Here is a 22057-nt window from a genome sequence, read left to right on the forward strand (position 1 = left end):
GCATCAGTGTCGTGAGTAATATTTATGCGTTAAAACATCTGGCATATCAGGACAAGCTTTGACACGAGGTGCCTCAAGCCGAGCATGCAAGCATTAATAAACACGAGCAGTAAACATGTCAAATGCATTTTTGAACAGGCAGTTCTTTAGCCATAAAGCATTGCTAACACTACCCCTCCAGGAGAGCTGGGGGGGTTATTTGCTTTGATTCAGGGGCAGGCCCACGTGCAGCTGGCTTGGCGGCAGCTCGGGACGATGCAGGTGGATGCTCAGGCCACTTCCCCGTGAGGATGCACATCGGAGGTGCAGGAGGAGGCAGGGGGTTCAGCGAGCTTTGCTGCAGTGCTCGCCAGCCCTGCTTTGTGCTGCAGCACCTTCCTGAGCCTGCAGTCAGCTCCGGGGCTAGGTACGTACCCGTTCCTTCTTCCTACACAACAGGTGAGGCTCGAGTCACTCTCCTAATTCTGGCTGACTTGCTGCACTTTCAGCTTTCTGGCTCGGAGAAGGAGGCAGTTGACAGTGAGTGGGTGCTGCCTTCCCATGGTGAACTGTTGGCTTTTACGTGGTTTCCCTGAGCAGTTACTAAATCTGTTCTGAAGGGATGACTAACTGAACCAGAGACAGAATTCATTCAGGAGGCAGCCTCGGTTAGCAATCCCGGAAGAAACAAAATAGATGTGAGCTTTTAAATGTTAGGAAGGAGTGTGGAATCCAAAGGGAGGGAGGCTGCAGGCATTTCTAGTGGCTGGGAAAGCCTGCAGCACTTGCACGTTTTCAGCAACATTACCAGGAAACTGCAGAGCACCTGCATGAAGGGAAAATGGTGCTCCCAGCGCAGCAGCAGCGCAGCAGCCATACCGCAGGAGTGCTCACATGCACTCATTTCATGCTAGGAGCGGTGCACGTGCTGCAGAAATACCAACTGCATGCAGCTAACAAAGACAACAGCTGACAAGTAGCCCTGAGCTGGGGCTGTTGAGCCAAGATTTTCCCTGCTGTGGGGGGAAAAAAAAAATAAATCAACCTGCCAAGAAGCCATAGCCCCAGATTTTCTCCTCCTCCCATGGTTGTCAGTACTAAGGTGCAGGTGGCATTGTCTTTAACACCCAGCTGCTGCTTCCTACACCCTCATTTTGTCCCATTTCCTTCCGTCCACGGGCCAGAAGAGCTGAGCAGGCAGTCAGACAAATGCTCTTGGTGTTGGCTGACAGCCCTGACTTGAGAGTTGACAGTTTTTCATTGCATTAATCACTCCGGCAAAATTTAAGAGTCAAAGCAGGAAACACCCATCAGCTATTTCCAGGCTGAAAGTGACTTAATTGCCCTTTAATTTAAGAGTCCAGGAAGGCAGCCAACTTGTTTAAAAACTTTAGAACTATCCAATGCCATCCATTAAGCACAGCCTGCCCTGCTCCCCTCCAGGCTGTCGCAGCTAAGATCAATACAGCGGAGGGAGCCCGGTGCCCCTGTGCCACCACAGGACGTCCCTGCTGCAGACCTTCCTCCGTGTCACAGCGGGTGCTAAGCTGCACACCCTCCTCTCCTCACCCCGAGAGGCTCACAGGGTCTGGGCCATCACCCACTGACCGTGGCGAGGACGATCCTGAAGGCACGGGCCACTTTTTCCCCTCTGCTGCTCCCCAGGGCTGGCTGTGGATGCCTCCTGGGCTCTGCTGCATCGCTCGCTGGTGTTGGGCTCCCCTGCACACCTGACCCCTGTTTTTGGAGGGCAGCAGATAGCATCTCCTGAAATGCTGTGACCTGCCCAGGTGCAGTTGGTTAGCTTAATTCCACTGCTTGGAGACTATTCGCTGAGCTCAAATGGGTTAGAAGGAAAGCTCTGATTTAAGTACAACCCAGTTAATTGCTATTGTTCAGGTAAGGGCTGAAGCCATGGGTATATGCAGACCCAGGGGCTTTCCTAATACCAGGAGAAAGTGTTTTGCCACAATTAAAATTAAAAAAAAAAAAAAAAAAAAAAAAAAAAAAAGAACTAAGGCACAATTGGTTGTTATTGGTCACCACTCCCAGTGCAGCAAAAGGAGGAATTAGAAGCAGCACCGATGTGATCGGCACTTCTTCAAGCAGTCTGCTCTGATTTTGGAGTCCCTGCACTCACCCCCAGGGCTCAGGGCTGCAGAGCCAGGCGGGACGGGTCCCAGGAGCGCTGCCAGCGAGGAGTTTCTGCTTCCTATGGATCCCCTCCTGCCAAACCTGCATTTCCCACAACCAGCCGGGTGCACAGAGCACCCTCAGGGTGTCTGAATGCTGCTGAAGGAAGAAAAGCTTTTAAAAGCACTGAAGTTTACTTTGTCTCTAGGAGTTGTCCAATTCTCAGCTGCGTGAAATAGCTGAGTAAGGTCACTCCTTCACTGCCGGTCCCTGGAGGTAAAATACTCTCTCCCTCATCCATCATTTTTTGAGTGTGGAGAGCCGCTTTTGCAGACATAACCTGATAAAGTGCTTAATTGATTTACCCGCTGTACCAAAGGAAAACAGTCACTCAGGAAACTGATTAGGGCTTAGCAGGAGAGCACCAATTTCCTACCGGCCTTGGGAACAGTGAGACAGAGCCGTCCTGGCAGCCCACCCTGCGTGGCAGTGCCTGGATGGCGCACGCTGGCGCTGGGCACCTTCCTGCGCCGCCTGCTCCCAGCGCTGCAGAGCTCCGGCACCGCCAGCTCTATCTGCAGAGCAGTGGGAGGACTTTCCCGGTTGCTCATCGCCACACAAATCTGAACGTTTTCGCAGGAGGCTAAAAAAAGAAAAGTCCTTTGTGGTTTGCCCCCAGGCAGCCCCTCAGGGCAGCCGTCAAATGCAGCAGCTGTGGAGGGTCCCTCGGGAGGCTGGCTCCTAACCACCAGGTTAGGGAGGCGTTTGCCTCGGAAAGATTTGTAGAATGGGGATTTTTTTTATTATTATTCCAAATGAAAAAACTCTCAAAGGAATAGAGATTAAACTCTGGGTTTAATCCTCCCCTCCCACCTTGCTGCGGGGTGCAGGTGCCGTGCTGGGAGCAGCACTGAGACGTCCCCTCCCTCATTTTGGAGGCCACGAGTGGCACCAGCAGCCACCTCAGCCTCTTATGCTGCCTCCAGGGAAGAGGATGAAGCCCAAGCAGCACCAGAGCCCAGACTTCACCCCTACAAAACAGGGAGAGCTGGCTCCCGAAGAGCTGGCGGCATGCTGGGGGGCACCTTTTGTAGAAGCCTCTGCTCTGGAGAAAAAACTTTGAGCTGCCAACCCCTCCCTGGTGGCACAACAGACCCTGACGGGCCTCCTGGAACTGAATCTTCCTTTAAAATCTGCCCTTCATACCTCCAGACCAAAACACAGCCCCGGAGGGGCTAAAGTTAGTTTCCTAAAACCCAAGTGTTTTATAGGGGAAATGATGGCCAGAGCCTGCTCCCCAGCTCCCAGCGCTGCCAGCTTTGCTCTCGTGCCCCGTGGCACTGCTGATCCCGTGCATCCCATCTCTGCACGTTCCTGCTTCCCAGATTTAGTGGGTCTGTGATGGACAGGATGAAGGGGCTGTGGATGGGGCAAGCTGTTTGCTTGGGCAATCATCATTTTGAACGTTAATTGCCATCCCTTCGTTCTGCCAGCCACCCTGCGCCCCCCCCGCCACCCATCCGTGCTGCTCCTCCGGGAGCCCCGCAGCCCAAAATTGTTCCCCCCAGCCCCTGGGATGCTGCTTCGGCAGCCGTGATGGGAGATGGCAGAGGGGCACCACAGCCTGCTGCAGGAATCGCTCTGCAAGTGGCCTGGCAGCTCCTGGGGGCTGATCCCACCTTCCTTCTGCCCCTGCCCCAAACCCATGGATTAATGGGGCACGAAACAGAGCCAGCCTCTGAGGTGGGTCACTCAGGTCTTTAATAAAATATACCGTATGCATCCCATGCATAGATAGAAAATTAATTTACATGCTCTTTTAATTATTTGCATAATGCTTCTTAGTTAATACAGGTAATTTAGTCTTCACATTTTATTTTTTTTTTTTTGTACATTTTGCTACTGGGGTATTCATGGAGAGAAGGGGGAACTCCTTCCTTTGTTCAAGTAACGGTGCAGCGGGAGCTGGTCCGGGGCGGTGAGCGCGGGGCCGACCACGGCACGGCCGTACTGGAAGACTCAATGGCGCCGGGAGCGTGGGCACCTCCATGCCCTGCTGCTCCCCGGGGATCCCCTGGTCCCACCTGAGCTCAGGGCGGCTGGACCCGCACGGTTTTGTCTTTTATCCCCGTGGTCAGCAGGTGGCTGTGGCAGAGCTGTCACCAACCGCGGTGGTCCCCACGCGGTGCCGTGTGCCAGCCAGGATGGCCGGTGGCAAGCACCAGGATCCAGGTGGCTGTGGCCGTCCTGTAGCCATCGGAGTAGTTTGGGGCTTGCTGGGCACACTCCTGTGTGCGCGAAAATCCTGCACGATTTCCAAACAGAGAATGGGGAGGGTTCAAGGAAAAGCTCCGTAGAGAATTAGTGCTGTGCCGGGAACAACCCCAAACATGTGCAGCTGAATCAGGGGCTGCATGGGACAGGGGTGTCCCCCCTGCCCAGCTGAGAGGGGCTCGGGCAGGGAGGTGACAAGGAGCAGCACGAGGTCCCCTCTGTCCTGCCGGGGCTGCCTCCTCTGCAAAGGGGGTGCTCAGCTCCCTGTGGGGATGGAGGCGATGCCCCCAGCTCCTGGCACCGCTGCTGCCCCTGCCTGGCCCCAGGGCAGGGGGACGAGGCGGGGGGGTGAGGCTGGGGAGCAGGGCAGGTGTCAAATCCCTCGGGCTTTGCTCATCACCCCAGCGTGGCAGCTCCTCCAGCACTGGAAACTAGGAGCAGGCGGCAGTGGCCAAGGCAGCTTCTTGGTGCCCAGGAGCATCCCTCGTGTCCGCTCCCCGGCAGCCCTTTGCAGGCACTCTGCCTCCTCTCTGCTGCGTGGGCTGGGTGCCAGCAGCAGCAGCAGCAGCTCTGGAACGACCGCCATGCCCTAAATGACACACAGCTTTAGGATGGAGGAGCACCACCCTTCATGCACCCAGAGCAGCGCCTGTTCGGGGTCACCCACATTTCTTTTCTCCCCTCTCCCTTCCTGTCCCCTGGCTGGGGTACATCCAGCTGAGACGCACCCAAACCTCCCCAGCTGCTGCCTCCCACTGCCCCGGGGCTGGCAGCAGCCGGTGGGCACCGTCCCCAGCCCCTCCTGTCCCCTGTGTGGGGCTGGGAGATGGGGAAGCCCGGCCCCTCCACCACGTCCCGGGGGGCTCAGGGGGCGGGCAGGACGCCGGGGGTCAGACCGCGGCGGTCGGGGCTGCCTCTGCCCAGGGAGGTTTCGCTCAGCGCCTCCGAGTCCCGGTCGTGGCTGGAGCAGCTCTCCGTGTCCTCGGGGTCTTTCTTCTCGCTGTTCCTCACGGCAGCCTCCAGCGCCTTCTGCTTGCGGTAGAAGTGGGAGAACTTGTTGAAGATGATGGTGATGGGCAGTGCCACCACCAGGATGCCCCCCAGGATGCAGCCCGAGGCGGCCAGCTTGCCCGCCACCGTGACGGGCACCACGTCGCCGTAGCCCACCGTGGTCATGCTGACCGTGCCCCACCACCAGCACGCCGGGATGGTGTCGAAGCCGACGTCCTCCTCCTTCTCCGCGGTGTAGGCCACGCCGGAGAAGACGGAGACCCCCACGGCCAGGTAGAGCAGCAGGATGCCCACCTCCCGGTAGCTGTGCTGGAAGGCAAAGCGGGGTGACGATGAGCGAGGACCGTCGTGGTCAGGGCGCTGGGGCACCGCAGCACAAACACGGCCCCCGTGCAGCCCCCTGCACACCTCCACGGGCATCTCGCGGGCATCACGGCGCAGTGGAAGCACTTGGGAGTTAAACACAGGGTGGGGAACACGGGGAGGGGAGTGGGAGCAGCCCCGGGTGGGCTCAGGGTCTGGGTACATGGGTGGCCGGGAAGCCAGCCCCTGGCACCCCCATGGGGACAGGGCAGCCAGGAGGGGAGCCCAGCCCTGTGCTTCCCACCGAGGTTTTCCTGCTGCAGACGCTGTGCCCCAGCTCCAGCCTGATCTGGGCCAGCAGCATCCAGACACATTTTCCTTTTATCTTGGCAGGTCCCCAGGAAGCACCGGACCGGCAGGCTCTGAGCAAGGTGATTTTGTATTTTCCTGCTGCTGGCGGTGTGCGAGCACTAGGAGGCCAGGTGCCTCTGCTGCAGCCTCGGCTCTGCCTCCAGCTCCTGTCCCAGCCCCGGCTGGCCCCACCGCCTGCCCCTCCGGCACCCCTCCCCATCTGCGGAGCCCAGCAGGATTTTGCTCATATTCTGCCCAATTCTGTCCCCTGAAGCCTCACCGCTGGGGACATTCCAACCCTGGGGTTCTCGGTGACTTTAACCCGTGTCCAACCCTGCTACAGGACACCAGGGATGCTACAGGAACACGCAGCTGTTGTGCTGGGGGAGTTGTTTTATAGAAACTGCTCTTTTGGAGATAATTCCATCTCCCTTTTGCTGCTGCTCCATGGGAGGCTCAAAGCAAGACCAACGGCTCTGCCTCAGCACCGGTGTGAAGCGATGCAGCCCCGCTCATCAGATCAGCCTGGGATCCATCCAGCACCAGCCCGGGCTGGCCCCAGCACCCATCCCCACGGGCACTGCGCCCCTGGCTCACTGGGGACACCCAAACTGGGGACAGGAGGTGGTGGCAGTGGGACAGACGGACGGACAGCAGGGGTGTGCAACGGGGTAAGAGCAAACAGCAGCTCACAGGGCTGAGCCCATGCTGCAGTTCTGTCCCTGTCTGGTCACCACAAGCAAATTTCTTGGATGTTTTTGCCCGCTGATCGGCCAACTCGCTCCTCTCATCTTTTGGGGAAAGGAAATCAGAGCTCTGATTATATTAGTTTTTCAGTCTCCCAACAGCCAAAGAATGCTTTACTGGAGACCACATAATGACTAAACGAAACATTCGAGCAAAGCAAACAGCAGAAGACATGGGAAAAGAGCTTCTGTGGTCAAGGCAAGGCATAAAGGAGGTGGATTCATGGCAGGGAGCATGAAGACTTTGCTTGGACTGCTGGCAGAAGCTGCTCAGCCAGTGCCAGTAACACCAAGGGAAATAACACCCTCCTCCTCCGCCGTCACCTGTGGCTGCAAATGCCCCAGAGAAACTCCACGAGCTCCTGGGGAAGGACAAAGAGCCCCGAGCCTCACAGCTGGATCAGCTGGCCACGAGAGGCTTATTTCTGTATGGAGTTTACCCGCTGCTGGGGGTGGCCAGCACCAAGCCCCCAGCTGGGAGGCGCACCCGCTGTCACGGGTGTTGGTGCAGGGCAGGAGGAGCAGGGACGTGTGGGAAGGCTGCCACCAAATTAAATGCCCCCTGGATCATCTGCAGGGTGCTGAGTTCACGCTGCACAAAGGGCAGAAATCCCTCTGCTAACACCCCTGTGGCAGGGCAGCAACTCCTCGCCGGGCCAGAGCCATCAGCAGGCTTTGCTCCTCCGCTGCTGCTGCTTTGTGCTCGTGCAGGAGGAAGTGAATTACGATGAACACGGCGTTGTAATTTATGTGCCCGGTAAATCACAGCACCAGGCAGCTGCGGCAGCCTTGTGTCGCTCACCCCCTGCTGCTGGCGCTGCCCGAGGATGTGCAGCGAGCCCGGCAGAGCCCGGCAGAGCCCGGCAGCCCCTGCCCTGCCCTGCCCTGCGTGTTGTTCCTGCTCCCGTGGAGCACAGGAAAGGTTCGGGGAGCCCTTCCCACCTGGAAGGTTTGATTTAAATTCTGTGAGCTGCTTTAGGTGTGCGTGCCGCTTGCTCATTGCTCGTCCAAGGTGGGTTTTCAGGAACAAGGGTGCTGTAGGTAGGGCTGCAGGTGCCTTTGTTTCCAACAATGCTCCCTGGACCCCATCCTCCTCCCCAGCCGTGCTCAAGAGTTGATTTTTTTTCTACCCAGCCCTATGGAGCGGGGCCAGCCCTGGCCGCCAAGCCCTGCTGATGCCAGGACATCCCGTGCCAGCACCACGGGGTCCCCAGCCTGAGAACCAGTGTGGTGTTTTGGAAGTGGGGCCAGAGGCAGCCGCAGGAGGAGCGAAGGTGTCTGTGCGAGTGGTGTCCTCCCTGTGCGCAGCTCGAGCATCAGCTGCCACACTTGGTGGGCCTGGAGACTGGCCTGGGGGGTTCTCTTGAGTTGGTCACCAAGAAGCAGAGAAAATCAAAGGCTGGGCTAGCTGGACCCTGCAGCACCTGGATTTTGAGGTGAGGGGATGGCTTCACCCTCCCCAACAAACTGGCTCAGCCACACATCACCCTCGGCATGAGGAGGCTGGAGGGACTGTGGGGACAGCAGAGACTGATGGGGGGCAGCTGAGCTGCAGCGATGGAAGACGGGGACATGGGGCCAGGCTGGTGAGGGTCTCATGACAGCTTCATGCCTCAAAACCTGTCACAGCTGCTCTCACCAGGCCCTCCCAGGTGCTGGGAGGGTGCTCTGGTGAGCTCTGGGGCACGATGTGAAGCCTGGGGACCTTTCCTCAAATGTGTGTGGGTGCCACCTCCCAGTGTGCCAGGGGCCTGGGGCACTCTCAGCACCCCTTCATCCAGCTTCTCCTCCTGAGGGCCTGGTCCTGAGGCCAGCTTCCCCCAGCCCTGCGGTGCCACAGGGCGGCTCCTGGTGGTCCCAGACCCCGTGGCTAACCCAGTGAGGTGTCCTGGTGGGATGTCACCACCTCTGCACGGCTCTTTCTGCTCCGACACTGGGTATGGTGCTGGCCCACCACGGTGGGGCTGAACCCATGGAGGCACCAAGTTTCCAAGTGTCAGGGTCAATTCCTGTTTGCTCTGGGTGTGTGCACAGGGGGCACTCGTGCAGCACCCTCACACTGCTTTGGCACACCCCACAGCCCAACCCACCGCCCCAAACAAGCTCTCACACACCACCCAGAGCTGGAAAACCACTGGGAATGGGCACCTCTGCGTCTCCCGGCCATCCCAGAGCTGATCATAAGGGTAGGTATGGAGATAGGGAGCCCATTTACCTTCAAGGTGGCCCCCAGCGACCTCAGCCCCGTGGAGTGCCGAGCCAGCTTCAGCACCCGGAATATCCTCATGAGCCGAAAGACCTGCACCACCTTGCCCAGGTTGCCCAGCTCCGAGTCGCTGCCCATGGTCAGGTCCACCAAGAGGGTGAAGTAGAAGGGCAGCACCGAGACGATGTCGATCAGGTTCAGGGGGTGCTTGAAGAACTTCTTGGGGTTGGGGGAGAGCAGGAGGCGGGAGGACACCTCGAAGGTGAACCAGGAGATGCAGAAATACTCCAGTTTGTGCAGGACGGCTTCGTCGAGCACGTTGCCAGCCTCGTCCGCCTCCTGGTACTCGGGCATGCTGTGGATGCACATGGTGGCGATGGAGACCAGCACCACGCTGATGGACACGAAGCTGAAGAGCTTGCTGGGGATGGAGTAGCCGGGGTTCTCCATGGTGAGCCAGAGGCGCTTGCGTGCATTGCCGCAGCGCAGCGTGCTGTAGCGCAGCAGCTCGTGGTTGATGTCGGAGATCTCATCCGGGGACGTGTCCACGCTGCTCACCTCGCTCTCCTCGTCCCAGTTGTGGTGCCGGCCCTCCAGCTTGCGCTCGTGGTAGCGGTAGCTGCAGCAGGAGTCCAGGAAGAACTCGTTGATGCCCCAGTACTCGATCTCCTGGCAGAAGGAGAAGACGCAGAGCTCCTCCATGACGTGCAGCTTCCCCGTCTGGTAGAAGTGCAGCACGTAGAGGAAGAAGCCGGGGTTTCGGTCGAAGTAGAACTCCCTGGCGCTCACGTCGTAGTCATCGCAGAGCTGCAGGATGGACTCCTCCGAGTCGCAGGACAGCAGGCGCCCCAGGCGGGTGTCGGGGAACTTGGAGAGGGCGCTGGAGCTGAGCCGCCGCCTCAGCCCCCCCACGTTGATGTTGATAACGTCCTCCTCGAAGCCGGGACCCCAGTAGGTTAAGGTCTTGTTGACCATGATCAGCAGAGCGGGGGCTGGTCCACCTGCGGGCGAGACACAGCTCGAGGGGGCTCGGGGGGGACGAGAGGTCCCTGGGAGGTGAGGGGGTGCTCACGTGTGGGACAGAGAGGGACAGTGGATGGAGGGGAAGGAGCAGCTTTGGGCATCTGTTCTTTGTTGGGGAAGAAGGAAACAAAAAAAACAAAAAAAAACAAAAAACAAACACAACCAAACCTCTTTTTCCAGATGAGGCTTTCCTTCCTTATTTACCTCTTGAAATCTCTCCCTTTGCAGGTCGCCGGTGGCCTAACGAAGGCAATTTGCTGCATCTCCAGCACCTCGCCTGTGGGGCTTTCCTCCTTCAACCAGGTAATTAGTCACTGGAGAGAGGATTTATCCCCCAGTGAAAAAACAGATCTTGTGCTGCCCTGCGCTCATCAGATTGTGCCAGAGATTTGTAGCCCGACCACCTACATCGCTAATTGGAACTGGCCAAAAAGTCCTTGGATGGCACGATTTGCCCAGGAGCCATGGTAGTTTTGCCAAAATCAAAGCGTTTTCACAGGTGTTAGGGAAAATTTCAGAGGAAGAAGTGTCAAAACAATTCGTCTGCCTGCTTTGTCTCCTCTTGTGTGCTCTGTCACGTAAAATATTAGGATTTATTTTTGTAGTGTTGAAACATAACAAAAACATGATTCAGAATCATTGGTGACTGAATGAAAGGCCTGTGTATTAGTAGGGAAATAAAAAGGGAAGTTTTGCTTTCTGCCACATTTCTGGGTTTCACGGGTTTCAGGGCGCTGGGCTTCGCCACGCAGCAGCAGCTCCATTCGCTAATGAGCAAGAGTTACAACATCTCACAACGAGCAGCATTCGCACACCCTAAAATGCATTTACCCACCTTGAGCAGAGGTTTGAACTAAGCAGGCGAGCACTGGGTTTGTGCTCTGTCACCTTGGATCCAGAGCTCTCCCCCGACCTCTTGGCCCGTCGCCCTTTCCGGAGGGGCGTGGTGGAGCCCCCGGGGAGCGGTGCTGGGGCTTTGGTGTCCTCAGGAGGGCACCGGGTCTGCTCTCTGAGACCCCCAAATTGCATTTCTCCCGCAAATCATCTGCTTTGGGAAAATCCCCCTGTTGGCTGTGCCTTGCTCCTGAGCTCTGCTGCACTCGCTGTCATTGCTGATGCGACTTGTGCAATGCTGGAGCTTTCTTTTAGTGGTTGCAGAGGAATTTGTGACCCCCCTGACCGGCCTGTCTCCGTTCTCAAAGCTTTCCCTCCACGGCTTTCGTCAGCCCATTCTTATTAGAAAAGTCCCTCACCCTCTCTGCCTGGTGTCACCCACGGCAGTTTTCAAACTTTTGGGTGGCACAAGGACAGAGGCTGGGGACGGGCAGCAGGAGCCGGGGGAAAAGGCACTGCGGGGGTGCTGGGGAGCCCCCAGCCCGGTGGGGCAGCACCTGAGGGCCAAGACATTGAGGTGGGTTCCCCCACCCCACACTGCTCACCAGACACCTCGAGGGGTTTACGGGGCAAGCACCGAAGGAGGGAAAGGGGGCTTTGCACTTTCTGGTGCCTGTGCAGTGACATAGAAAAGGTTGGAGGGACCTGCGGGGGTTTTACATCTGAGCCTGGAGGTCAGAGCTGGAGATGGAGAGGTGATGGAGCCAGGGCTGGAAATAGCCCCCAGAGGTGGGTTTTTAGGCTGAGTGGGGCTGTGGGTGCAGCAAATGCCAGCTGGGTGCGAAATAGCCCAGCAGAGGCATCTGCTACCTCGGTTGCATCTCGGCGCCAGGGCTGATAAAGACACAGGCTGCGCACCACAAGGCAACGCTTCCCCGTGTCTGGAGGAGGCAACTCTTTTGTGCAAAGCCTCCGAGCTAAATGGACTCATCGGCTTCCCTTTCTAAGGGGGGGCGAAAAAAAATAAAAAGGATCAATTTTTTTTTAAATGCTTCAGACATGGAAGGGAGAAGAAGGGGCGCAGGCGCTCCTCCTGTTCAGGGACAAACTGGGATTTCTGTGACAGATCGGCTTTTCCAGGGAAGACATCACACAGCCCATCTGTGGGGTGGGGATGACTAATCCAGGTTCCTTCCAGAAGGATGCTCATGCAGTCAGGCTGCGCGCACACGCAGGGGCCGTGGGGGTGGGCCCGTGGGCTGCAGCCCGTCCTGCGCCCCCCGAGCCTCTCCGTGCCCTGTTCTGCAGCCGGGGGGCAAGGCCAGGCCAAACACCACCCCAGGCGGTGGGGACGTGGTTTTGGGGCCGGGATGGGGCAAGCCTGGGGGTTGTGGATGGGGCTGGCAGCGTGGGGTGAGCCCAAAGCGATGCTCGGGCTCAGCAGGAGCAACTCACACCTTGTGGCTGTGGGTGATGCCTTGCCCCCATGGCAGGAGGAAAATTCAGGGATGGGCGAGCTTTGGGGTCTGATGGCAAGAGAAAAATGGGTGTCAGGGATGGGCGAGCTTTGGATCCTGGGGAAATTCCTCCCTGCTGCACAGGGAGCAGGGCGAGGGGGGTCGCGGACAGAGATTCTCCCTCCTGACGCCTGTTTCTGAACGGAGCGAATTATTTCTGCCCACACACGGCTTTCAGCTGGGAATCCAGAGCAGCAATTAATAGTTCTGTAACTCTTTTGCCTGCTCGCTTCATGGCGAGCTCGGCTCAGCCTTGGAGCACCGCCGAGGCTTGGGCCAGGACCTGTGCACCTGGATCAGCAGGGCAGGATCTGTCCCATCGGCGGGGCTGGCGCCTGGGGGACAGGAGCTGGCTTTGGGGAGGTTGGGTGTGTTGGTTTTTTTCTTTATTTTTTAAATCACAATGGGCAGAGAATTCAAATGTGCCTGTCTGCAGTAACGTGAATTTGCAAAATTGTCTTTTAATCGCACCGAAATCTCCATAAATGATTGGGAAAACAGAACGGATCGAGCCAGGCCCTTTGTGATCGATTTTGAGATGTTCTGTGAGCTGTTCGAGGGAAACCGCCACACACCCAGCAGGAACCATGCACTGGGCATTCAAATGAATACGTATCTCGTGAAGGAAAAAAATCCCTGCTATATGCATTTATGACAGTAAAGAAATATTAAAACAGATCAAGCATATCTGTACGAAATGCTGGAAGAGTTTCCCTTGACAACGCATTTTTTTCTGACAGCCTTTCCCAGGGAAGTTCTGTGTATTTATTCCAACTGGCGGAGGGGACCCAGGGGAGTGGGCAGGGAGATGCTGATAGATATTCGAGTGAGGATGCGGCGAGAGCAGGGAGTGTTGCACTCAGGGGTTTTCCAAGCAGGTACCATGGGTTTAGATGAACAGCCCAGATAAAAAGCCCCGTACTTACAGCTCGGCGAGGCTTCCCGGCGGGGAGTCGTGGGGCTGGTCTCAGAGGAGCCATTAGAAACGTGCAGAGGAGGAAACCCTTTGTCCCTTGCCTGCAGCCCAGCCCGAAGCACCCTGTCACCATGGGCTCGTGGCCCTGCACCTCCCAGGCGTGCCCGGGTGCTGGCTGCAGGCTGCTGGGGCAAGCCCCAAATGGGATGCCTGTGGGATCGGGGCAGGGCTGGGGGCATCCAGGGGGGCAGCTGACATCCCGGGGGGTGTCCCCATCCATCGGCTGCGTGCTGGGGGCGGCTGGGGCAGGACTGGGGAGGTGACACTGTCCCTGGGATGCCCATGCGCCCTGTCCCTGCCGCTCAGCATCCCTGTGCCCGTCGAGCTGAAGATGCTCAGCGGGGTGCGGGGAGCACGGAGGGGTTTTCCCACTGCTGGCAGCTCTCTGCAGCCAGAGCCTGAGCTGCTGCCGTGTGCTCGGAGGCCACCGAAGTGCCCGGGGCTGGGGGCAGGCAGCTGGGGGACTCCCGGCTCTTTTTTGGGGCGCAGGAGGGGGGCGGTTACCCAAAGCTCCGGGGTCGGCTGTGAGCAGGAGCCCAGCGCCTGCTGCGGATGCTGCTGTGCGCGGTGCCTCTGCTGCCAGGTACCGGGCGCACAGCTTCTGGGGGGAAAGGGAGGACCCCGCACCCTGCCCTGAGGTTTCTGGGGGGGGTGGAGAAGACCCGGGGGCAGAGGGGCTCCCCTACACCCACCTCCGGAGTGCGCGGCAGGGGTACCCCGTGCGCCAAGCTCCCCGCAGCATCCCGGGCTGGAGGCTGCTCTCCTCCCCGCTCCTCCCCGCTCCTCCCCGGTCCCCGGTGTGCCGATGTCCCTGCCCTCCCCCCCCCCGCAGCATGCAGCCCCCCGAATTGCCCAGCTCCGGCTCCCCCCCGCTCACCTGCAGCCGCGCCGCCCCCGCCGCAGCGTGCGCGGAGCCGCGGAGCCCTGCGGGGCCGGCGGCAGCTCCGCGGGGCCGGGCGGGGAGGGGAAGGGGCTGGGAAGGAAGGGGAAGGGTTGGGGGGGGGGGGGGGTCCCCGCCCCGTCACCCCCCCTCCATCCTCCCCTGGGTGCCGCCCTCCGGCTCCGCCCGGCGGCTTTGTGCTGGGGGAGGTGGATGGAGGGGGGGGGCTGGGGAATCCCCCCCGCAGCTCCCCTGGGAGAGCTGGAGATGGGTGCGAGGGGTTGCTGCCAGCCGGGGGGGGGACAGACACACCCCCCCAATTTTTGGCAAAACCATCTCATGGTTGCCTTTGTGGTTTCCCCCGTGAAGGCTAAAAGCAGCTCTGCGGTGGCTGCACGGGGCTGGGAGCCGGGTGGGCAGGGGAACCGGTGTCCCCCCACCCCAAATTGCCTTACCTGCTCCAAGCGCCCCAAAGCAGGAGGGCGGGGGGCGAGCGGTGGGGCCCCGAGCTCAGCGTGCCGCCCCACGGCGTGCCGGCGATGCGCCTCGGCCCTTGCAGGTGCCCTTCACACCATCCTGCTCCTTGAAGCTCCTGGGGCTGGGCGTGCTGAGGGGTCCTGGGCAGCCCTGCCCGGCTCCCCGCTGTCCCCGCGCAGGAGGTGGGCGAAGGCAGCAGGTCAGGCGCATGGCCGGGGTCAGCTCAGCGGGACGCTGCCACCCGCAGCCATCCCCGTACGGCCTGGCGAGAGCTCCAGCTGCCCCCAAAGCCGGCTGCCAGCGCAGAGGGGCTGCAAAGGGAGGCTCTGAGACCTTCCCCGGGTGACGGCCGCGTGCCCGTGCGGCGATGGCTCATTGCTCCAGCACCAAGCAGCTCAGTCAGACCGGCAGTTCGCACCCTTCAAGGCTCCGTGCCACCCTCCAGGGCAAATCCATCTGCTTTAGGGTTCGGGCACGGAGCCTGCAGGCCCTCACCCTTCTCCAGGCACGCAGGCAGCCGGCTGGGAGCTGGTGTCGGCGGGGAGCATCCTTCCCCCTGCTGCGTGCCCGCCTCTCGTGGCTGCGTGCCGTGCCAGCCCCGGCCCTGTGCCAGGCAGCGCTGCCGCGGGGCCGCCGCCGTGTCCCCATGTCAGCCTGTGCCCTGCGCCTGCTTACATGGCAGGGAGGGAGGGGGGAGGGAAGGCTCGGAGGGAGGCCTTGGGGAAAAAAAAAAATCAAAAAAAAAAAAAAAAAGGAAAAGCAACGGAGGGAAATTCCTCTGTTCTGTGATACGAGGCGAAAGCGTTTATTTTTATGGCGATTAGGGGTGGCTGCGCAGCTCTGGAGGCTGTGAGATAAGCACGGCCAGCTTTGGCTGCTGGCAGCGAGGAGGGTGTGCTGCCCCCCGGGGTTTGCTCTGCCTGTCACTGATGTGCTGCCATGGGGAGAATTGCCTTTTCCCTTCTGAAATCAATTCTCAGCTGTTTTCCTGGGAGGGAGCCTTGCCTTGGGGGAACCCCTGGGCTCTCCGAGGGCATCCGCTGCAACTCACACCCGGTCTCTGCACAGGTCAGCTCTTTGTAAATCTCTCCCCAGCCCCATTTATGTGCTGATGCTGGGTGGACCTGAACCTGTGCCCCCTGTCCAGCCCTGCTGGCTCCAGTGGTGCAGGATTGCACCCTGCGCCCCTGCCCATCAGCCCAGCAGGCTGCAGGGGATCACCCCGGGATCGTGGCGGGGTGTCCCTGCGTGTCCCCACACCCCTGTGCTTCCCGCAGCAGCCCCAAAGCCCTGGGGGTGGCCGCAGAGCCCAGGTCACCTTCTGGCCTCACCCAGGCTCATGCTGGTGTCCTCGCGTCCTTCCAGGGGTGGCTTTGCTGCAGCATAAATGGTACCTGAGTGAATTCTCCCCTCGCTGCACAAAGGACTGCGAAAGGGCTGGTTCTCTCCTTAGCCAGCTTTGGCACTCGAAAGGCAGGACAGGAAAAGAGGGTCCAGCCCCGAGGCTCTCCCCCAGCTCAGGGGATGCGCTTGGGGCACCCAGCAGTGTGCCCGCAACCCCAGGCGAGCTGCCGCCACTCCTGAGCTCCCTCGCAGAGATGTGGCGAGGGAAGCAGGCAGAAAAATCAGGTCAGCTGGAAACGCCTCGCCATCTCCTCCTCCCAACGTCTTCCCCCTGCTGCCCCTCTGGGAGGAAGCCCCCCCTCCCACCAGGGCCCGCCGGGATGTCCCCGATACCCGCGTGGCGAAGCCTCCATCCACGCGGCCACGAGGGACGAAGCCTCTCAGCCCCTCGCCTCGCTGCCTCCCGCGGGCTGGAGGCAGAGGCAGGGTGAATCCAAAGCCAGCAGCCATCTCGGTGCTGCAGTGAGTCATCCCGAAAGGCGCCCGGCTTGTGTCAGCTCTGCGCCTTTCTGCTTTCTGCTTCCTTTTTTTTTTTTTTTTTTTTTTTTTTTTTTGGGGGGGGGGGTTGTTAATAGCTGATGTAGCAATAAATTAAAATATAAAGGGAAATATAAATGAGTGGAGCTTGCCTGCAGAGCTCCTTTAATTAAAAGGGAAATTTTCAAGCCCTCATAAGGCCCGTGGACGTGTGCTGGTACCTGCCCTGTGGGAGGGCTGGAAGGGTGGCTGAGAGCACAGGGACATCGCTGTGAGTGGCACCTGATGGATGCTGGGGACACCAGCACAGAGGGAATTTAAAAAATCTTCATTTCCAGAGGCGAAGAGCTAAATTAGGGCAGAAGAAAAAAGCCTTCTCTTTGGTGGTAAAGGCGTTTGGGTTTCTCTTCATGCTTTTGGTTCCTGGAGCTTTCTGCACTGCCTTTGTCTCCCCAGGGCAAGAGAGGCCGGGCCCACGGGGTTTGGGTTTGGGTTTGGGTTTGGATTTGCCCTTGCCCTTGCCCTTGCCCTTGCCCTGCCACCTCCTGTCTCCCAGCAGCTTTGCCTCTCCCCAGAGCACCCCCAAGCACCGCACGGGGAGCCCCGAGTGCACCTTTGTTCCAGAGTCCCACTCCACATCCCTCTTTCCCCCCCCCCAAAAAAAAAGCCACAGGATGCCTGTGGCAGGGGCATTTCAGCCTGCTCAGTGCAGGGAAATTCAGCCAGCCCCTCCGGACCCGAGCCTGCCCCAGAGCCCATGGATGTGCCACCAGCATCCGCCCGTCCTCCCGCAGCGTGGGCCCCATGGCAGGCTCCGACAGCCTAAAATGCTTCGGGCTTGGAGTTTCACAAAGCCCACTGGGTTCCTAAGCCAGGCAAAATTAATGAAAATTCACTGAACTCACCGGAGACCTTGGCTTGTGGATCAACTTAAATGCTATAATCAGAAGCATGAGAAAATTTGGAGAGCCCTAACGCAGCGGTGGCTATTTTTTTACATAGACAGGGAACCTCCGGAGGGGGAGTGGGGAGGTGCTGCAGTGCTGAGGGATGGAAGCAGCAATGATTTACTGTCTGGAGATCTTCCACATGCCCGGAGGATATACATCACCTCCAGCCACATCTTACAGCACATCTCCAATGTGCTGAATCCCTCCTGCCGCGCCGTCTCTGCCCCCAGTTGCTCTGGCCAGGACACATCCCCAAAATCACAGCGCAGAGGGAGGTGAACAGCGAGTGCTGATCCTGCTGTGGTGTTGGTGCCAGAGTCAAGCAAGGCACAGTAAATTCAGGAGTACAGCCACGGGCACAATAAATTCATGAGTACAGCCACGGCCACCTTACGGGGATCACACGCAGCGGCCCCAAGTTCCACCTGTACAGAAAATCCTGGCAACCCAGCGACCTCCAGAAATAGCACTGCCTTACACATCAGCGTTTAGCCCTGATATAAGGAGACAAGCTGCAAACCAGCTTCTCCATGCAAAAAAAAAAAAAAAAAAAAAAAAAGGGTTAGCGTAAAGGGAGATGCCATTTCCTTGAGCCAATCTGTCCTGCTCAGCCAGCTGCCCCCGGCTTTGGGACCCGTCAGCCACCGGCTGGGATGGCACAACAGAAAATTTCAGCCAAACCTATGCATTTTTGATAACTGGCCTCTGATGTTGGTATTTCAGAAGTGGAAGTGCCCTGGTGGTGGGATGAGCACCCTCTGCCGATGGCGAGGCTGGTGTGCGGTGTGGGGGCTGCCTTGGGGTGCCCCTGGGGAGGTTCCCATGGGATGGGCTTGGTGACGGGGGCTCCCATGGCACAGGGGCTTCCACCAGCCCAGAGCGGTGGCTCCTGGGGCCTTGCCCATGGGGGTCCCACCCTCCCAAGCTGTCCCAGCCCAGCAGGGCTGCGGGGCTCGGTGGTGCTGCCTGCTTCCTCCACGACACAGGGGTCACCGCTGCTTTCATCTCAGAGCCCAGGTTTTACAATGCCAGCTATGGATTCCCCCTTCTATACGGCTGGCCTGGCTGCTCGTCACTGCATTTTTGTGGGTTCATTCATTTATTTATTTATTTTTAACCAGGAGTGGTTGTACAAGTGGCAAAGGAACAGCCCAGGATGTGGGGACGGAGCTCAGGGGATGAGCCCGGCGCGGACACTTGCTCCTGCAACATGTGCACAGCGTCCTGCTGCAGCACGCCATCCACACTGGCACACCGAGGGCAACCCGCACTGGCTGTTTGACCATCGGGGCCCAGGGCTCGTGTTTGGGGCAGATCCAGGTACAGAGATGAGACATCTCCCTGGTTTCCCAAGCCCTGGAGCAATGGAAGGAGCATTTGTGTCCCAAGAAGGTCCTGATTGCTGGGGCGCAGCGTGGCATCGGTGCAGAAACCCAGCTTGCCCAGGAACCTCCCAGTGACATTTCAGAAAAAAAAAAACATACATTTTTCTATTTTTAGTGGTCATACTGTGCAGAGCATCACAGTACGCTCTGCACATCATAACATCACATCATTGTGTGAGCCCCACTGCTGGCCCAGCGCATTGCCCGGACCAGGGCTAATGTGGAAAGCAGCCGAGCATCTCCGAGGCTGCTCAGAGCCACGGTGCCGTCTGCCCTGTGCTCATTAATGTGATCGAGTCGCAGCAGCTCCTCAAGCAGAAAGGTACTTGGGCATCAGCCCATTGCCTGCATTTGGTCTCTACTCACATGGGCTCTGATTGTTTTGGGACCGTGGCTGTTTCTCTGATTTGCACCATCCCTCTGATTTTAGCCCCAGAGGTCCAAATCTCATCTTCCCGTTCGCCTGCCTGTGCACAGCGGTCTGCGACGCTGCTCCGCTTTCGCCCATCTCTCCCTGATTAATGTGAAGCCCAGCTTCATGAATCATGCATGGAGCTGTATTTAGGATAATGATTTCTGACATCCAGCGCCTGGGCACAGCATTTCGGGACGGACTGTTTGTGGCCAGAGAACTCCAGAAATAATGAGCCGACGTTTCCTCCATCCCAACCAGCAGCACGCGGAGAGGGGGAGGGAGATGGGCGACGCAGCCCTGCCTCCTTCGGAGGCAATCACAGGTTGCTCCCTAATTAGCCAAATGTGTAAACGCTAAATATTGACATAGCTTTGCGGTTGCCTGTGCCTCGCAATCGCATTGCATGCTATTAACCTACATAACCATCAGGGAAGGAGCATCTGCGTGCGCCTTGGCACAGGCAGGGCTGCAGAGGCAGGAATTCCCCGGTGCTGGTGCTGCTGCCGGTGCCCTGCTCCACGGGATGCTACCGAAGGAGCTTGGAAACAGCTTCCCCTCTGCAGCTGGAGCCCCTCTGTGCTGCCCGACTACGTGAACAGCCCCCTGCCCGCCGGGGGTGGCTTTGGGGCTGGCTGGGGGGCGTCCTGGTGAGCTGCGCACCCAGGAGGGGATGCGGGGCCCCTGGTGCTCAGTGGGATTCAGGGGATGCTTTCCTGGCTGTGCACTGTTCCGTAGAGGAGCATTCAGGGGCTCCAAAGCTGTTGGCTGCAGAATGGTGGGGGGGCCTCTCCGAGGGGCTGCGGGGCTGGCTCGGGAGCTGCGGGAGGCTGGGGGAGCTCCTGCCCTCACCACTGCCCAGCCTCCACGTGCTGAGCTCTCTGCAGCCTCCGTGCAGTGTGGCTGGCTGCAGGTTTCTGTCCCCTATGCCTGGGGACAAGGAGCTGCTGGCTGGGGGTCTCTCCTAGCTACAGGGGGCTGCCACCGCTTTATTCCTTTGCTTCTTAATTAATGTATTCATTTTCTAAGGGTGGGTTTGTAGCCTGAAACGATGGCTTTGTGTGTGAGACTCTATGTACTCCCCAAAATACTCTGAACCCCCTGGCTGAGCAGCTCTGGCCACGTGCAGCAGGCCAAGCTGGCAGGTCCCCATGTCCCTGGCATTAGGGCCATGGACAGTTGCTTCCTGCACGCATGCTTCTGCACCAAGCTCATCCCTTACCAGCCTCAGGGGGGCCGTGCCAAGGCTCAGGCCGATGGCAGAGGCTCAGGGAACCAAGTGCCTCTGGTTCATCTGGCGGCCTCCTGGGCGTGCAGCCCCAGCAGGCGGCAGCCTGGTGAGGATTTCCAGGGGGATTCGGTGGGGACAGGGAGCCAAGCGGCTCAGCTGGGCAAGGCACAGCCCTGCTGCCCCTCGGCTCGTGTGTGGCCACCCCAGAACTGGTCCAGGGTGAAGCAGCACTTAAGGGAGGAGAGGATGAGGGACGGTCCCAAAGGCTTCCCACTTCGCACCACCAGTGCCACGGAGGGTGGTCGTGGCTAGGGGAGCACAAAGGCAGCCCTGTGCCATCAGACAGCCCGTGCTGGAGGGCCCCAACTGCACGAGAGCTCTGGTCTGGCCATGAGCACCTCGACTGCAGCCTGCAGGGACTGGCCATGGGGGAGCTGAGCTCAAAGAGACAAAGAAAACACCCCCCGTGTTGAGGCACGGGGTGAATTCATAACCACGCTGACCTTCAGCGGGGAGGACGGGCTGCGATTCTGCAGAGGTGTGTTTATTCCTCGTGTGCGGGGACCAGGAGGGCGTTGACTCATTTTCCCTCCCGAAACGCCGCTGCCAGTGCGCGGAGCAGGCGGGGGCTGCGCTCGGTGCCCGGCCGGGGGCACAGCGTGGATCTGCTCAGCCCAGGGGCTCTCCTCTGACGGCTCTGATGCAATTGCTGCATCCTACTGGGACTACAGCATCCCACTCCTGGCCCGGGCTAGTTAAATAAGCCTCTCTTTGCAAAGGTTTTCAAAGCTGTAGTAATTCTGATTAGGCCAGGCTGAATCATCCCCTGAAAAGGTCTCGCGTCACTCCGGAGCGCTAAACTGCTCTGTATTCACCCTGAGCACCCACACTGCTGAGCCAGAGCATGAAACACGCAGGGAGAAGGCTCCGAGAAAATATTAAAAAGATGTTCAAGTGTGCAAGGGGCATACTGGGGGTGAGACCTTCCCTCTCCATCCTCTGTGTCAGGCCCAGGCAGAGGACCAAGGGCTGTGTCCCCGCGCTGCTCCAGCCTCAGGAGAGCAGATGATGGGGGCAGAGCCAGCAGGGAAGCATCTCCTGGCTGGCACAGGGCGCGCTGCTCCCCTGCTGTCTCCTGGCACGAACACCTTCGATGCACGGTGGAATTCCCTCCTTTCCCCAAGACCCAGATCCAAAGGATTTCCAGGCAGAACTCGCTGCCAGCAGCTTCCCACAGTCAGGGTCATGCCTTCCTCGTCTGCATTTGGGAGCGTTGTCCTGCTCCTGCCAGGTGCTGACTGTCCCGGGGTGCAGGCAAACCTCAGCCCCAGTGGGGGGGCTTCTAGGGGGGGAGAGCAGAGCTCATGCTGCAGCTCCTGGTGGGTGTTCGGGGATGCTGCATTATCTGATCCCTAACCTGCAGCACCCCAGAGCAGAAAGAACCCGGACTGAGGGACCCTCAGGCATCCTCCCCTGGCTGCCTTCTCC

The 22057-nt window shown here is 59.1% G+C and overlaps 1 protein-coding gene across 2 annotated transcripts; it reads right to left on the bottom strand.

Annotated features, from left to right (window-relative positions):
* Window positions 1–3834: 3834 nt before the first annotated feature.
* On the bottom strand, window positions 3835–15389 carry KCNS1 (potassium voltage-gated channel modifier subfamily S member 1). 2 transcript variants are annotated; one of them, XM_068700183.1, is made up of 3 exons: window positions 14689–15389; window positions 9013–10004; window positions 3835–5706 (listed from the first exon to the last, which is right to left on the bottom strand). In XM_068700183.1, the coding sequence occupies exons 2-3, from the start codon at window positions 9976–9978 to the stop codon at window positions 5251–5253; spliced, it is 1422 nt and encodes a 473-aa protein (XP_068556284.1). In that variant the 5' UTR covers window positions 9979–10004; window positions 14689–15389; the 3' UTR covers window positions 3835–5250. The 2 variants fall into 2 exon arrangements, with proteins under 2 accessions (XP_068556284.1, XP_068556283.1); XM_068700182.1 differs by lacking the exon at window positions 14689–15389 and adding an exon at window positions 14231–14338.
* Between the last annotated feature and the right edge of the window lie 6668 nt (window positions 15390–22057).

The sequence above is a fragment of the Anas acuta genome, chromosome 16 (genome assembly GCF_963932015.1).
Source record: "Anas acuta chromosome 16, bAnaAcu1.1, whole genome shotgun sequence".
Lineage (NCBI taxonomy): Eukaryota > Metazoa > Chordata > Aves > Anseriformes > Anatidae > Anas > Anas acuta.

Bases quoted from the DNA above. Each gene is read 5' to 3' on its own strand.
- KCNS1 (XM_068700183.1), bottom strand. From the start codon at position 9,978: ATGGTCAACAAGACCTTAACCTACTGGGGTCCCGGCTTCGAGGAGGAC. The intron at 5,707-9,012 runs GTAAATGGGCTC...TTTGCCTTCCAG, and splicing joins CGCTGGGGGCCACCTTGAAG to CACAGCTACCGGGAGGTGGG.